This window comes from Lissotriton vulgaris, chromosome 6, assembly GCF_964263255.1.
Source record: "Lissotriton vulgaris chromosome 6, aLisVul1.2, whole genome shotgun sequence".
Classification (NCBI taxonomy): Eukaryota; Metazoa; Chordata; class Amphibia; order Caudata; family Salamandridae; genus Lissotriton; species Lissotriton vulgaris.
In genome coordinates this window covers 307,803,661-307,822,240 of record NC_141694.1, presented here as the reverse complement: position 1 = coordinate 307,822,240, position 18,580 = coordinate 307,803,661, and the positions used below count along the sequence as shown (strand labels likewise).

Here is an 18,580-nt window from a genome sequence, read left to right as displayed (position 1 = left end):
ACAACACTCAGTGGGGTTGGTCTGGAAGGTATAGTAGATAGAAAAGGAGAAATTGCTTGTTTTCTAGGTGTCCCCTCACTCACCAGGGTTGCCCCTTGGTGACATGCTTCATCATTGGGGCCATCCCAGTCCTCTACGGCCTGGGGCGTGCTGCGACTTGCGAATTACGTAGGAGCACTTACAAATGACTATGTGTGGTGCAGATGTGATAGTGGAGTGGACTAAGTGATGTGTTAAGGGATCAATTTAGAAGCAGAGAGAGATCCAAGAAATGCAGTCACAGTCAGAGAAAAAGGCAAGGGATACTGTATCTATGTGGTTGTAGTGGTCCTGTTGGAAGTGGTAAGTAAGTTGCCTGCAGAAAAAAAATCCTCCTATTAGCGGCACTCCTCCATTGCAGCCGACGCTTCGTCCATCGATGTTGGTCACCAGAAGACACCCTGTCCACTGCCTGCCTGATGCTGAATTGTGGCTCGCTACTGTGAAGCCTGACTCCATCCTTTTTTCCCCATTGCAGAGACTGAAACCCGGCCTGTAATTATTCAACGAAAAACAGTAAGTGATATAATATTACAACACCACTGATAAATAAATATAAGGTATGTAGGCTGTGGAGTGCAAAAAGTCACAATTTGATTTTCCTAGTAGACAGTACAATATTTTTGAAAGTGCGTACTCTGAGTCACCTTTTGAAGGATAAATAAGTATGGGCAAATTAATGTAGCGGATCTTGCCCCTCAAGCTAGGTGTACTGTAAACTGTGTTTTAGAACAAAATTAGATCTTCCTAGCAGTGCTCCCACCCAGACCCTTACTAAAGCCAGTCGCAAAAATGTAGAAGACCCCCAATCAAATCTCAAAAAACGAGGCCTAGCAGAAAACTGGTGACAAAACTTACTTTGAAAGTAAAAGTAGGCCGAAGTACCCCCTTCCTAATTACCCCTTACCCACCGTGGATTGCATTCAAACCACTTGCAAGCAACCAAGCAAAAGTAGCCATAGCCAGCATCGCTCCAAGACTCGAAATCCCCCCCACTCAAACACATGCAATAGAAATACTGCTAACCCTAACGAACCCTAAGTTAAGAATAGTGGCAAAGGCTTTCTTTAACTATGCCAAATCCCCCCTTTCCCACCATGGATTTTCTTCAAATGACTTGCAACCAAAATTACACATTCTCACGAGTGCTCTAAGACCCCAGAACTCAGTTGCAAAAATCTAGAACACCCCGAAACACATGCAATCCTGCTGCTAGGGCTAACCCTAACGAACCCTAAGTTACAAAAAGTGCCAAAAGGCTTTTCCGCGAGGATTTTGTCCCAACCACTTCTACCCGGTATTAGACCTTCCCAGGAATGCCCCAAGACACGCCAACCCACCCGCCAAGAAGCATAACACCCCCAAACAGGCCAAAAGCATAATCTCATACTTGCAATATTTCTCGGCCTTCGGTCCAAACGCGCTGCGTAGCTAGGCCATAAGTCGGGGTTGCCACGACGGATTTCCTGAAAAGCAAATGCAATCAAGATTAGAGTGTCCCAGCAGTGCTCCCAGACCACGAAACTCACCCACAAACACCAGGAAGCCCCCCAAACAGGCCCCCGAAAACGCTACATTGAGCAAAATGTCAGAAATAGCCAAAAAAAAATCGGCCTGGATTTTGTCCCAACCACTTCCACCCGGTATTAGACCTTCCCAGGAATGCCCCAAGACACGCCAACCCACCCGCCAAGAAGCATAACACCCCCAAACAGGCCAAAAGCATAATCTCATACTTGCAATATTTCCTCGGCCTTCGGTCCAAACGCGCTGCGTAGCTAGGCCATAAGTTGGGGTTGCCACGACGGATTTCCTGAAAAGCAAATGCAATCAAGATTAGAGTGTCCCAGCAGTGCTCCCAGACCACGAAACTCACCCACAAACACCAGGAAGCCCCCCAAACAGGCCCCCGAAAACGCTACATTGAGCAAAATGTCAGAAATAGCCCAAAAAAAATCGGCCTGGATTTTGTCCCAACCACTTCCACCCGGTATTAGACCTTCCCAGGAATGCCCCAAGACACGCCAACCCACCCGCCAAGAAGCATAACACCCCCAAACAGGCCAAAAGCATAATCTCATACTTGCAATATTTCCTCGGCCTTCGGTCCAAACGCGCTGCGTAGCTAGGCCATAAGTCGGGGTTGCCACGACGGATTTCCTGAAAAGCAAATGCAATCAAGATTAGAGTGTCCCAGCAGTGCTCCCAGACCACGAAACTCACCCACAAACACCAGGAAGCCCCCCAAACAGGCCCCCGAAAACGCTACATTGAGCAAAATGTCAGAAATAGCCAAAAAAAAATCGGCCTGGATTTTGTCCCAACCACTTCCACCCGGTATTAGACCTTCCCAGGAATGCCCCAAGACACGCCAACCCACCCGCCAAGAAGCATAACACCCCCAAACAGGCCAAAAGCAAAATCTCATACTTGCAATATTTCTCGGCCTTCGGTCCAAACGCGCTGCGTAGCTAGGCCATAAGTCGGGGTTGCCACGGCGGATTTCCTGAAAAGCAAATGCAATCAAGATTAGAGTGTCCCAGCAGTGCTCCCAGACCACGAAACTCACCCACAAACACCAGGAAGCCCCCCAAACAGGCCCCCGAAAACGCTACATTGAGCAAAATGTCAGAAATAGCCAAAAAAAATCGGCCTGGATTTTGTCCCAACCACTTCTACCCGGTATTAGACCTTCCCAGGAATGCCCCAAGACACGCCAACCCACCCGCCAAGAAGCATAACACCCCCAAACAGGCCAAAAGCAAAATCTCATACTTGCAATATTTCTCGGCCTTCGGTCCAAACGCGCTGCGTAGCTAGGCCATAAGTCGGGGTTGCCACGACGGATTTCCTGAAAAGCAAATGCAATCAAGATTAGAGTGTCCCAGCAGTGCTCCCAGACCACGAAACTCACCCACAAACAGACGGAACCCCCCCTAAGAGCACCTCAAAGGCAAGCAAGTCATCAAAAACACAAAAAATTTTCCGCCTGGGATTTGGTCCAAAACACTTTTATCCGGTATTAGAGCTTCCCAGCAATGGCCCCAGAGCCGTCAACCCAGGAGAAAACGAGTAGAAGACCCCCAAACAGCCAAAGAGCAAAAGTACAAAAATGGGGACTTAGTAAATTTTTCACAAATTTCACAAATCACTCCGCGCGCGCTCTGCAGCTAGGCCCTAACTCCCCTCTGCCACCATGGATTTGCTTCAAACCTCTTGCAAAGTAAAGTATATATAGCCAGCAGTGCGCCCAGACCCCGAAACCCACCCACAAACACCAGGAAGCCCCCCAAACAGGCCCCCGAAAACGCTACATTGAGCAAAATGTCAGAAATAGCCAAAAAAAAATCGGCCTGGATTTTGTCCCAACCACTTCTACCCGGTATTAGACCTTCTCAGGAATGCCCCAAGACGCGCCAACCCACCCGCCAAGAAGCATAACACCCCAAACAGGCCAAAAGCAAAATCTCATACTTGCAATATTTCTCGGCCTTCGGTCCAAACGCGCTGCGTAGCTAGGCCATAAGTTGGGGTTGCCACGACGGATTTCCTGAAAAGCAAATGCAATCAAGATTAGAGTGTCCCAGCAGTGCTCCCAGACCACGAAACTCACCCACAAACAGACGGAACCCCCCCTAAGAGCACCTCAAAGGCAAGCAAGTCATCAAAAACACAAAAGAATTTCCGCCTGGGATTTGGTCCAAAACACTTTTATCCGGTATTAGAGCTTCCCAGCAATGGCCCCAGAGCCGTCAACCCAGGAGAAAACGAGTAGAAGACCCCCAAACAGCCAAAGAGCAAAAGTACAAAAATGGGGACTTAGTAAATTTTTCACAAATTTCACAAATCACTCCGCGCGCGCTCTGCAGCTAGGCCCTAACTCCCCTCTGCCACCATGGATTTGCTTCAAACCTCTTGCAAAGTAAAGTATATATAGCCAGCAGTGCGCCCAGACCCCGAAACCCACCCACAAACACCAGGAAGCCCCCCAAACAGGCCCCCGAAAACGCTACATTGAGCAAAATGTCAGAAATAGCCAAAATAAAATCGGCCTGGATTTTGTCCCAACCACTTCTACCCGGTATTAGACCTTCCCAGGAATGCCCCAAGACAAGCCAACCCAGCCGCCAAGAAGCATAACACCCCCAAACAGGCCAAAAGCAAAATCTCATACTTGCAATATTTCTCGGCCTTCGGTCCAAACGCGCTGCGTAGCTAGGCCATAAGTCGGGGTTGCCACGACGAATTTCCTGAAAAGCAAATGCAATCAAGATTAGAGTGTCCCAGCAGTGCTCCCAGACCACGAAACTCACCCACAAACAGACGGAACCCCCCCTAAGAGCACCTCAAAGGCAAGCAAGTCATCAAAAACACAAAAAAAATTCCGCCTGGGATTTGGTCCAAAACACTTTTATCCGGTATTAGAGCTTCCCAGCAATGGCCCCAGAGCCGTCAACCCAGGAGAAAACGAGTAGAAGACCCCCAAACAGCCAAAGAGCAAAAGTACAAAAATGGGGACTTAGTAAATTTTTCACAAATTTCACAAATCACTCCGCGCGCGCTCTGCAGCTAGGCCCTAACTCCCCTCTGCCACCATGGATTTGCTTCAAACCTCTTGCAAAGTAAAGTATATATAGCCAGCAGTGCGCCCAGATCCCGAAACCCACCCACAAACACCAGGAAGCCCCCCAAACAGGCCCCAGAAAACGCTACATTGAGCAAAATGTCAGAAATAGCCAAAAAAAAATCGGCCTGGATTTTGTCCCAACCACTTCTACCCGGTATTAGACCTTCCCAGGAATGCCCCAAGACACGCCAACCCACCCGCCAAGAAGCATAACACCCCCAAACAGGCCAAAAGCAAAATCTCATACTTGCAATATTTCTCGGCCTTCGGTCCAAACACACTGCGTAGCTAGGCCATAAGTCGGGGTTGCCACGACGGATTTCCTGAAAAGCAAATGCAATCAAGATTAGAGTGTCCCAGCAGTGCTCCCAGACCACGAAACTCACCCACAAACAGACGGAACCCCCCCTAAGAGCACCTCAAAGGCAAGCAAGTCATCAAAAACACAAAAAATTTTCCGCCTGGGATTTGGTCCAAAACACTTTTATCCGGTATTAGAGCTTCCCAACAATGGTCCCAGAGCCGTCAACTCACCTGCAAAGAGGTACAACAACACCCCCACAAGTGCTGAGTCTTTCTTCATTGGGCGTAAACCAGCCCTCTGGTTTGATGGAAATAGGAGTCTGGAGGAGGAGGATAGAGGAGCATGTTCTTCTGAACTTGTGAACCTGAGGAATGCAGACTGCGGCAACTTCAAATCAATTAGCAAACCAGCGAAGACAGTTCTGCTGATGGGCTTGATTTTGTGATTATCTGATTAAAGTTTGAAATATATAAACTGTGCACAACAAAGAAAGACAGACACACAGGAATAAAAGTGAATAGGGACGAAAAAGAAAGTTATTGATTCGTTGTCTCATTTTCAGGGCTCGGTATCACGGTCCAGGAATGAGAATAAGGCTTCGTCATCATACTCTGCGAATTCAGGCAGGGTGAGCTCAGTGTCACCTGACAGAGTAGAAATTCCCTCATCTATGTTGCAGGCCACCTCCTCTTCATCCGGCACGCTCTCTCGTACTCTGAAATCTGGTGGTATGAGGTGCTGATTCATCTTGATCATTGTTAACCTCTCCACATTTTTGGGTGAGAGGCGGCTCCGTTTGGGAGTTACAATGCCACCAGCAGCACTGAAAACCCGTTCAGAAGACACGCTTGCGAGTGGGCAAGACAAGTAGTTTAAAGCCAGGTTGGTGAGCTGTGGCCACAATTCTTTTTTCCCATGCCAATACGCCAATGGGTCAGAATTAACATAGACCTCTGTTGAGTCATTCAGATAGTCCTTCACCATCGACTCAAGGTCCTCATCCAAGGTTCCTCCACTTTGCTTAGCTCTTGCTGTGCCTCTGACCTTTTGAGAACCAAACCCGCGCAGAGCTAGCCAATCCTCTTCAGCCTCCAATGTTTCTGTTGTGTTTCGTGCAGATGATCCGGTTGCCGGTGTCTTTAACGGCTGAGAGGTCACTTGTGCCACAGCCACAGGTGCAGAAGTGGATTGTTTTGACTGGGGATGGCCTGCTGATGTACTGCCATTTCCTTCAATTTCCAGCCGTTCTCTTTCAAACCTCTTGGCTGACAAGGCTAGCCAACGTTTGTACTTTGGAACATGTTCATCATCAAAAGGAAAGAATGCTTGGCCTGCCAGCGCCTTTTTGTAGCGTGGATCCAGAATAGTAGCACAAATGTAATGCTGTTCTGAGTGGATCTTTTTAAGACGTTCATCACCTTGTAGGAGCTCTAATAATTGCTCAGCCAGAAGCAAAGAGTCTTGGTTTTTGTCATCTTTTTCAAACACAGAACACACCTCCTTCAGTTGGTCCTCCAGCATGTACAACAATGGGATAGCTTTTCCCAAATTAGAGTCCTCCTTGCTGACTGCACGCGTGAAGAACTCAAAAGGACGAAGCATGCGTGTCAGGCCTTGAACTATGTTCCATTGCGGCCCACCCATCCTCAGCTCCTCTGTACCCTCTGTAAGGAAATATTGATCGAGTTCCGTATACTGCTCATACAGACGCTCAAGCATGTAGAAGGTTGAGTTCCAACGTGTTACCACCTCCTGGATGAGTGCTTTCACTGGCATTTTACGTTGATATAGCAGGCTCCTCAGCTGCTTCCGGGCCTTAAAAGAATGGCTGAAATGCTTGCACATTTTTCGGCAGTTGTCCAATACACTGTACGCTGCACTGGCTTTATTAGCCAAGAATTTTTGGACAACCAGGTTTATACAGTGCGCCAAACACGGCACTCTGAAATAGTCACCGTCCCTCATGGCCTTAACTATATTGGCGCCATTGTCCGTGGAAACATAACCAACCCGGCGTTTTAGTGGGGACAGCCAGTTAAGGACCTTTGTGTTAAAGACATCCAAAATGTTTTCTGCTGTGTGACGTTTCTCCAAACCAAACATGGCTAGTGTTGCATGTTTCCGAGCAGCTTTAAAAACAATGTTCGTGTCAACACCTGTGTTTAGCTTTGCTTTAGCCCCTGAAAAAGAGACCCAGTGTGCAGTGATGCACATGTAATCAGCGCCTGCGCCACTGGTCCACATGTCTGTTGTCAGATGTATAGTGTGAACAGCACTCTTCTGCAAAGCTGCCCCAATCACCTTCAGAACATCTTCATGTAGTGCTGGAACCGCAACTCGGGCAAAATAGAACCGGCTAGGAACCTTCCATTTAGGGCAGAGCGCTGCCACTAATTCTAGAAAACCAACCCCTTCTACAAAAGAAAAAGGGAGAAGGTCCAGAGCTAGCATTTTAGCCAGCTTAGTGTTATACAGACGCGTCATTGGGTGGTTGCGTTCATATTGCGCTTCTGTAAACAACATCTTTTTAATGTTGCCCTGGACCAAGGATTTACGGGATGATGATGATATCTTCGACCCAGTTACGCTCGCTGATGAACTTTTCCGCATTGATGTCTCACTCTCTCCCACACTCTTAGTGTGGCTCACATGGGGTGTGCTGCTGACAGGGGTACTGGGTGTAAGTGAAGTGTTTGAATCGTCTTCTTCCTCCTCGTCATCATCAGATGAAAAATCAACGTTTTCATTGCGTGCAATTCGGGCTTCCTTGATCGCGTGTAGGTGCGCAAACCATTGGACATCGTGCGTTCTCCTAAGATGACCTCTCTGGCCTCCGGTACCATAGTTGGTACCCAACTTACCACGACTAACTCGAAGCTTACAAATGCTACAAATGGCTACGTTTTCCATTTTTGGGCAAACACTAAAGAAGTCCCAAACTGGAGACTTGAAATGTCTTTGGGGGCCGGAGGAGGCGGCGATACTGGTGGTGGTGGTCCTGCTGCTAATGCCAGATGAAGTGGAGGATGTGGATTGCCGAACTTCAGTACGTTTTGCACTTTCACCACCACGAATTGAGGTCAAGGACGAGGTGGGTACCTTCTTGCGAGGAAGAAATATGGAAGCGGTAGGTTTTGGTGTACTACTTAACTCCAAATCTAATGATTCCATTTCCATTGCCTCCTCGCCGACATCATCATCACGCTCAGCAGCTTCTCGGGATAGGGTCAAAATGTCTCTTTGCTGCATGCCCGGTGGGGCTGCAGTGACCTTTGTGATGACTGGCTCGTCGTCATCGTGAGAGGCTTCATCACCAGCAGTATCTGTCACTTCTTGTTGAGCCTCATCACACTCCATAGGTTTGAGTTTTTGGACGACCTTCCTTTTACGCTTAGGTACCGGTGTCAGATCATGGTGTGCCTCACTGTCAGACCGCAGTTGTGGTTCCCAAGACAGATCACTTGCATCAGAACGAGGTGGGCTTGAAGAAGATGTAGACACCCCCCTTGATCTTTTCCTTGCTAGGGATGTGGAAGACAATGAATGATCATCAGAAGGAGTGGCTTCCAATGATACCTCGGCTTCATTGTCGATTTCCTGATGTGCCCCTACTTCGGGAGGAACAACTATTGTGGGCACTTGTGAACCTCCATGCACCTTTGCTTGCGCATCTCCTTTTGCTGCCTCTCCTTCCACATGTACTTGGGCGTGTGCTTGCACATGGTGTTGTTGTTGCGGCTGTGGTTGTTCAACACTTGTCAGATGAGTTACAACAACCTGTGTTGATTCAGGGACATTGCTGCTACTTTCTTGCGATGAGCCAACATCACTGGTCGATGGTGATTGGAGAAGTACACTGACTGCCTCTGAAGCACTCAAGGGCTTTGACTTAAGTTGGCGTGGTGGTGGAGGCACTGAACCCAATGGAGAAGGGGTGCTGCTCCCAGCTTGGTCCCCAGCAGATCCTGCTGCTGCAGGCGTACTTTTTTTTTTTCTCCCAAAAAACGTGGCGGGTGGCACACCAGCCTCCTTGGTAACTTGCTTCTTCTGCTCCTTACTAGCAACTTTCTTGCTAGAGGAGCTACGGAGACCTTTCTTTGGGGCCATCTTCTTCAGAGCAGGTCAGACAGCAGGCCGCAGTTGCACGAATTGTAGAGTTGTCTGAGGCCAGACGTGACGTCGCGTGACGTTATGCTGCACACACACACCGCTGCAGGACTTCTTCCTGGCACTGGTGGTTCTCTTGAGTCTTGTGCACCTAAAAAAAATGGAAGACAGAGGAACATCAGTTCAGTTATAAAGCACAAAAAAATCGAAAAACACTGCAAAATCAGCACAATCCCAATCCATCCATGGCCTCCATAATGTTTAAATTCAAGACAACCCACAGAAAGACTAGGCCCATGCAAGACTCACTACCCCTGGGCATAAATAAAGGTTGAAAAGTAGGCAAAATGGTTGGAGGCCTAACAACAAAGCCTGCATTAAAAATGGCCACTTGCCTGCCAGCACATGGCCAGTGCCTGTAGCTGCACTCAAAATGGCCACCAGCCACATGGCCTGTCCCTCCCCATGAACACCCCCAAAAATCGAAAAACACTGCAAAATCAGCACAATCCCATTCCATCCATGGCCTCCATGATGTTTAAATTCAAGACAACCCACAGAAAGACTAGGCCCATGCAAGACTCACTACCCCTGGGCATAAATAAAGGTTGAAAAGTAGGCAAAATGGTTGGAGGCCTAACAACAAAGCCTGCATTCAAAATGGCCACTTGCCTCCTAGCACATGGCCAGGGCCTGCCTGTACCAGCACTCAAAATGGCCCCCACCCACATGGCCTGTCCCCATGAACAATTCAAAAAATCGAAAAACACAGAAAAATCAGCACAATCCCCATGCCATCCATGCCCTCCATGATGTTTAAATTCAAGACACCCCACAGAAAGACTAGGCCCACGCACCACTCACTACCCCTGGTCAAAAGGCCCCAACAACAGGTCAAAAATCGAAAAACACAGAAAAAACAGCACAATCCCATTCCATCCATGCCCTCCATGATGTTTAAGTTCAAGACAGCCCACAGAAAGACTAGGCCCATGCTAGACTCAAATACCCCTGGTGAAAAGGCCACAAGTACAGGCCCAAAAAACGAAAATCACTGAAAAATCAGCACAATCCCATTCCATCCATGGCCTCCATGATGTTTAAATTCAAGACAACCCACAGAAAGACTAGGCCCATGCAAGACTCACTACCCCTGGGCATAAATAAAGGTTGAAAAGTAGGCAAAATGGTTGGAGGCCTAACAACAAAGCCTGCATTCAAAATGGCCACTTGCCTCCTAGCACATGGCCAGGGCCTGCCTGTACCAGCACTCAAAATGGCCCCCACCCACATGGCCTGTCCCCATGAACAATCCAAAAAATCGAAAAACACAGAAAAATCAGCACAATCCCCATGCCATCCATGCCCTCCATGATGTTTAAATTCAAGACAACCCACAGAAAGACTAGGCCCATGCAAGACTCACTACCCCTGGGCATAAATAAAGGTTGAAAAGTAGGCAAAATGGTTGGAGGCCTAACAACAAAGCCTGCATTCAAAATGGCCACTTGCCTCCTAGCACATGGCCAGGGCCTGCCTGTAGCAGCACTTAAAATGGCCCCCACCCACATGGCCTGTCCCCATGAACAATCCAAAAAATCGAAAAACACAGAAAAATCAGCACAATCCCCATGCCATCCATGCCCTCCATGATGTTTAAATTCAAGACACCCCACAGAAAGACTAGGCCCATGCACCACTCACTACCCCTGGTCAAAAGGCCCCAACAACAGGTCAAAAATCGAAAAACACAGAAAAAACAGCACAATCCCATTCCATCCATGATGTTTAAGTTCAAGACAGCCCACAGAAAGACTAGGCCCATGCTAGACTCAAATACCCCTGGTGAAAAGGCCACAAGTACAGGCCCAAAAAACGAAAATCACTGAAAAACCTGCACAATCCCATTCCATCCATGGCCTCCATGATGTTTAAATTCAAGACAACCCACAGAAAGACTAGGCCCATGCAAGACTCACTACCCCTGGGCATAAATAAAGGTTGAAAAGTAGGCAAAATGGTTGGAGGCCTAAGAACAAAGCCTGCATTCAAAATGGCCACTTGCCTCCTAGCACATGGCCAGGGCCTGCCTGTACCAGCACTCAAAATGGCCCCCACCCACATGGCCTGTCCCCATGAACAATCCAAAAAATCGAAAAACACAGAAAAATCAGCACAATCCCCATGCCATCCATGCCCTCCATGATGTTTAAATTCAAGACACCCCACAGAAAGACTAGGCCCATGCACCACTCACTACCCCTGGTCAAAAGGCCCCAACAACAGGTCAAAAATCGAAAAACACAGAAAAAACAGCACAATCCCATTCCATCCATGCCCTCCATGATGTTTAAGTTCAAGACAACCCACAGAAAGACTAGGCCCATGCTAGACTCAAATACCCCTGGTGAAAAGGCCACAAGTACAGCCCCAAAAAACGAAAATCACTGAAAAATCAGCACAATCCCAATCCATCCATGGCCTCCATGATGTTTAAGTTCAAGACAACCCACAGAAAGACTCAGTCCACCCACCACTGAGTACCCCTGGGCAAAAGGCCCCAAAACAGCCCAAAAATCGAAAATTCCAAAATTTTAATTGCAGCAACTGTAATGCCCCAAACAAACTTACTTGTAAAATTTCTAATCCAACAGTGATCCAAAGAAAGTCAAAAAGGCCTCAAATCCAAAGATCCAGCAGCATCCACAAAAAGTAATCCTTCCAGCTCCAGACCCAAATGAAAAGTGACCAGGAGATGGACAAAGCACTGGGAGGAGCCTGCTGAACAGGAACAGGAAGTTGAAGACTGTGGGGCACTTCCTTCCTCCCACCCCCCTGCCCCCCTCCCCAAAATGGACTCCTCGCTAAAAAAGTGCAGGCAAATGTCAAACTAAGGAGTTATTCAGATAAAAATCATCATTTCTAGAAGGTTTATGCTGCTTGCTGGTGGATTTCTTGTGCAGAATTGCAAATTTTATATTTTCGCTCGCCGCATCTCAAATCTCGCAATTGCGAAGTACCGCGAGACGTGATCTCGCCGTACTCGCGTTGACAAACTATCGCTGGCAAGCCGCGATGACGTAATCGCGCTCGCCAATTCCCGCGGGATCACACAGCAAGATCCAAAATGGCGCAGCACTCGCAAACTATCGAGAAAAACAACTCGGCAAACGATGATAAACGCTGCGCGCCGCAAAAATTGTATCACCAACGCCGCGCGCCGCCAAAAAAATCCGCTGCGTGCGAATTTGCGGATTTTGCGGGAAATTCGCAAATCTCGCGGATTGCGAATTTCCCAAAAATCCGCAAAATCCGCGAGCGTAACGGATTTTCCGCCCATGCTTATTCACCAACCATCTCTGCGCTACATATATTACAGTCAAGTGGGAGGTTCCACCCAGCATGTCTTTGTGCATTAAATGGCCCAAAGTATACAATCTCAGAGCCATTACTTTTTCCATTGTAACATCGCTTGGCAGTCGCAATCATTCTCCATCCTTGCTGTTCTTGTACAAGTTGAGGTGAGACACATGTTGCTATGTTACTTTATGAGGAGACTCGTTGTAGAATGACAAAATATACACTCATAAAGTAACAAAGTACCATGTCCCTCTTCTTCCCTTCAAAAGTGCCAGAGAATAGAAAGGAAAAAGAAAGACTGCAGCTGCCAAGTGTTTCAATTAAAGGTGCAAACAAGTGATAGGAGTTACTTAAAATAAAATAAAATGACTGTAGGGTTTAGGGTTATTGTGTTGTGGGCCATTCAGTACCCTACAAAACGTGTTTGCTGGAACATTCACTCTAATAAAACTAGTTTCAGTGACCCTTTGCTTTGAAATTTGTATGCTAGAAGAGAGCTACTTTATACAGACACTGACTTTCTGCGCTTGCTTTATAGAACATGCGTTCGAAAACATGGACCCCAGTGCTGCGCCATTTGCTGTTGAATGTTCATTTGTAACCCAATGTACCAGTTTCACTATGACTGCCTAGAGGGAGGAGTGCTACCAAGATAGGACTGTCCGAAGGGGGAAGTGTTGGGAAAGGGATCGGTAGGTTATTTTAACAACACACTCCTATCAAATAGAAAGGTTTGCTTAGAGTTCGATGCACCGTGGCTCCTGAGGGGTGGTTGTTGAACCAAATAACATTCTTAATTAGTTTGTGCTTTGTATTTGTTAAGCATAAGAGGTATACCTTTGAAAGATCCTTAATAATGCCATACTGGTCTCATAAAGATGGACTAGCCTTCCGCAATGTTCCATTCTGTAGCCTTCTGATAATATTTATCAATGAACTGTACCTAAAACTAGACGTCCCCACAAGTTGTCCCCATTTATTGTCATGTCATTGACACACAAAGGTTTACAGACATCACTATATTTTGTTGCTTCTCCTTGTAACTTGGCCATGCGTAATGTCCATTATGCTTGAAAAATTCAACAATTTGGCATTAAGCAAAACTAGTTAACGCCCTTGAACATTTTCATCTCACAGGGCACTCGTTTGAAAAGAAAAAATGTTACGAGAGACATTTTCTTTTCGAATGTCCACTTGCCTTTCTCTTGCAGGCTCTTAAGTGCAAGATATCATTAAGTGTTTCTAATGAAATTTTGAGACACAGGGCTGCTCTAATCTTTCTTTCCATTAGACGTAATACAATTAATAATAATTGCGAAGTATAACTAACATGATCTTTAATACTTTTCAGGGTTATCTCTTGACACTGGCTCTGCAGCAATATCTATCAACACAACAGTGTTAAATGTCAAAGACCCTATGAAACAACAGCAGCCAAACAAGAGCAGCTCTTCGGTGCCTACAAGGCCTACTGTTTTAGGTACTTTCTCCCATTTTGCTGACTGTTGTCTGTTAATGTCCTTTGTTGTTATTGCATGTCTTTGTAAGTATAGCGTGTGTACACCATTTTAAACATCAATTAATGTCCTGCCTTGGAGGGAATTCTTAAGGAAGAAGGTTGTGGTACCGGATGTGCACACTGAAGTTGAAATTCATGAAATGACATATTTTGAAATATGAAAAAATATAGTTCTAGACAAACTCTTGTGATCTTGCAGGATAACTATTTTACTATAATGTGTAAATAGGTTACAATCTGAAGTAGAAGTCCCAAGATAGCATGTAGAATTATAGATTGGTAACAATGAATAACCAAGGTGTTCTTTACAGGGGACTTCTAAATGACACCAAATAGATAGGGAGAGAGAAGCTTGAGTTGTCAATAATGACACTTAAAACCTTGAGGTGAAACATTTTCCTCCTATTCACTTTGTATCCATCTATAATTGTATGCTGTGTATTTCCCCCACTACCCCAAATCATGTGCCCCTGCCTTCAGCTATTACCCAGGGACAGAGGAGTAATCGGGGAGCCATACAACACAGGACTTCTCCGCCTTGTCCCAAATGTACAAAAACAGCCAGGCCTCCTGCCAACTTACCACTATCATTTGTGCCTTCCCTACACTTCCAAGCTGTGCTCTCTACTCTCCATTGGGGTAGAGAGCCAGTGTTGACCTAGCAGGCTCTCTGAGAACCCTATCACAGCAGCCTGTGTTTGGAATTCTAGGGGAACACCTTTTGTTTCCACTGTGGCTATCCCATAGCAGTGAATGACCATAATAGATTATGATATTCATGCCAGTGGCACTCAGTGAGACTCATAGATAACATTATGTTTGTGATGACATATGCCACTCCTTACCAACCTGGAGGAGCTGAATGTGTTTTGCACTTGAGTACTTTGCACGCTGAGTTAGTACGTAACGAGCTGCACTAGCCAGCCTATACAACGCTGTAAAGATTCATGTACCTGAATCTTTCAGGTTTTAGGTCTTTCACGACTTGCATCATTCCTCGATGGCTGGCAATAAATATAAATCAGGATAAACAATATAATTGATTCATAACTTTATTTTTAATATTGCAGCAAATAGCATATGCTATGTGTGAGGCGCAGCAACTAACCTGAGACCCCAGTTGTTTCACCACATTCAGTGCTGTGGTAATTTTGTATTTAATTTGCATGCACAACAAATACCAGAAAAGTATAGTTTCAATGTTAAGAAAAGAGAGTCGTACTGTTTTTCACTGTTTGTGACTCTGGATGCGAATATTACCTTATGACATGTGAATGACATCTTACATGCATTAACATAGACCATGGAGTATCCACCTACAGTATCTCAACCCTGATACTCAACCTAGTGAATGTCAGAAGTGCTACTCAAATATTTTCTAAGCTGTCTGTGACTATTGAGCATTTAGCTAATATGCACAATTCAAGCCTTCATCTACTTTGGGTAGTTTTTGCTTTAAATGAAATACTAGTCCTCCCCATGGCATGTATAATTAAGGCCTTGATTTAATGGTGGAATACCCTCTCAACCTTCCCTCACCCACCCTAGCTAACCTGTCAGAAACCCTGCACTGAAGGAGTTGAGGCCATCCGTGTCTGCCCTACTTAGAGCTGATAATATGATGTATTTGTATTTCAGTGGGACTGCTATGGAAACTCTACTGAGATTGCTTAGTATGGTGGGTGGTAGCCTATTGCTTCACCACCCAGATGGATGGGAGGCTGTCCACCAGAGTTCTAATCATGCCCTATATCACACATATATAATCAAAGGAGCCGCCATCTTGAATTGTACAAGGTTGCGTGTAAGAGCCGTTGTGTCACCCTCCTTCCTTGGCTCCAGGTAAAGGTCTGACATTTTGCATGTTGACCCTGTTCGGATATGGACATTGCCTAAAGCCAAGTCCTCTACCTCCTTCCGTCGTATAGCTTAATCCTGGACCCTTTGTTACTCCTGGGTGAACTCAATATAACATTGGTTAGCAAACTTTTTAGAACCACAAACCAGTTTTTAGAACTGCAGTATTTGAGACCCACCTAGTTTAATGTACATGAGCAGGGGCATTTTTTTTAATGTAACTAAAGCATTGTGTGATAGCACACTGGTATTTATAGATAGCCTATTTTCTATTGAAATGGCCACTGGTTTTGCACAAACATACCGTTTTACTGATAGAACTATACTGCACACAAATGATATTGTGTGGAAGTCAATTGCTGTGAATATTTATCACCTGTCCACCACCAAGTAAAGCGTCTTGTTTCATTTTGTTTCTATTAAAAGCTTTATTTCCATCACACTTAAGAATTATGAAATAAATGCTTAATTGTTGCTTTCCTAACTGCTGAATGTGTACAACTCATACATAGGTATTTACATGTTGTTTGTTACAAAGAATGACATCCTACAGCCTTTCGTATCTCACACCTGTACCCCAGCAAGATTATGAAAAATGCACTTTACTTTTCTTTCTCTGACTGCAAAGTGAGAGGAGTTTGTAAGCACCAATCTCAATGTTATTAAAAATGAGCAGCAATTTGTCAGAAGTCATAGCTTGAAATATGACCTTTTTCTTTGAAGTGCAGCAAATGTGACACAAGAAAAACTGATTTTAACGGCATCTTTATTTAACGCTTGGACTTTTGAGACCTACCAAAAATCAACTTGCGACTCACAGTTTGGGAAACACTGCCCTATAGCATACCCTCTGTGGTTCACCAGCGCCTCCAAGTGCTTGGCCCTCTCTCACTCCACGGTGGAAACCATATTGCACTCCATCTTGGGGGTTATGGATGGCTCGGCTTTGAAAACATCTCTTCTGTGTTGCACTGCGGAAGCCCTTGGGTGGACTTCCGCACTGGTTTGCCAGTGCTTTGAATCGGTGGTTCCTCGACTACTCCCGGCTGAACCTCAAAACTCACTTTGGTGGCTAATCAACATCTCTAATGGGTGGTGGGATCTTCTGATGTGCCTGGCTGGATTTTGTTTAGCAGATTAACGATGCCTCGATTCTTTGGGTTTTGTCGTGCTACTGAATGAACTCACCCACCCGGTCTAACTGATATACATTAGCAGCAGGTTCCACAGTTCATTCTTCCAACCGTAAAGTTGCTAAGTGGGCGTGGGTACGGTGTTACATTGTGCATAACAGGGCTGTTGGTAGGCTGGTCCTCCGTCACTCCTGATGGCAATCAATATAGTCTGGGGTGTAGCTTTGGGTGGTGTTTGGGGGTGTTACACCCCCTTGATAGCTAATAGAGTTCTCACTGATGGCTGTCTGGCTGAACATTGCCGCACTGGCTATGGGCCCTGGTGCTCCTAGGTATACACATTACACTGCTCCCTCACTGGCGTAACTGTGCCTGTGTCTTGGGTGTCTGCTCCTCCTGGGTGCCCCCATATAGTACTCCCTGATCATGGCTTCACTTTGCCCCAGTGGGTTAGTGCTCTGAATCGTCTTGCTACATTCCATACACTACTTACTCTCTAGGGGGCATTACCTTGACTTATGCTGCTTCCAGGTGGTATATTCCTTGGTTGACGCCACTGATGCATACCACTGTCGGGTTCTACTTTTGATACAGTCCACTCCTAGAGAGATTAAGTGCACACAGCACTGCATTGATTCTCGTGCAAAGATCAACACCACACGGTTTTTGTGTAGTGATATTTCCCACTCCGTGAAACCTCAAGAACCACCAGTGCTTAATTTGTGCCGGGCTTTCCAGTACTCAGCACCAGCACTGAATTGCCAGCACCAGGGCTTATGACTGTCTGCCACATGGTAGTGGTGTCTGGGTACGAGCAAGAGGCGCAACTAGAGGAAAATTTCGGAGGGGGGCTAAGAAAAATTTCGGGGGGGCTGAACCTTTAATCAGTAGGCAGAGTGGAGCTGAAGGGGCTCTTAGAAGGGGTAAAACAATTGCAAGGCCTAATTAACATTCAAATGGTCTTTTTTTAAGTTCAAGAGAAGGTTTATTAAAGAATTAAAATTGTTGTCAAAACAATACTTCGTACAAACAGTTATTTATCAACGCATAAAGGCATGAGAGAATATTGTATGTAAAAAAAAAAACAAGGCAATAACGGGCACATGCATCATTGTGAACTGCATTCGCAAACGGTGCGAATCGCAATTATCGGCCGTTTGCGAATGCAATTGACAAAATTGGGATGCATCATGTTTTCCGCAATTTTAGAAATCGCAATCATGTTGCGATTTCTAAAATTGCGATTGCATTCAAGAAATCGCAATTTTAGATTTCTTTAACGCAATGCATGAACATTTTAAATTTGCGAATTCGCAAATAGGTAGAGGTAAATTACCATGAAGTTGACCTTCATGGTAATTTGCGAAAACTTTCAAAAATGCACAAAAGTGCATTTTTGAAAGTTTCCTTTTACACACACATATGCCCTTGGGGCATGTGTTTGTGAAAAATGCACTTAAAGTAAAATTTCAGGGGTACAGGGGGGGATCCTGTGGACCCCCCCCTGCACCATTGAAATTGCATTTTCAATTTGCGATTCGCAAATTGCTAATCACAAATTGAAAATGACTTCCCATTGATTCCTATGGGCCTCTAGGCCCATGGGAATCAATGGGAAGGAATTCCTTAATTGT

General features: G+C 45.8%; 1 protein-coding gene across 1 annotated transcript in view; it reads left to right on the top strand.

Annotated features, from left to right (window-relative positions):
* Nucleotides 1–18,580, top strand: part of GREB1 (growth regulating estrogen receptor binding 1) — a 612,299-nt gene that overhangs the window by 326,124 nt on the left and 267,595 nt on the right. The window contains exon 7 of the mRNA XM_086926326.1: nt 13,789–13,917. Coding sequence (XP_086782452.1) covers nt 13,789–13,917 — 129 coding nt within the window. The remainder of the gene's footprint in view (nt 1–13,788; nt 13,918–18,580) is intronic.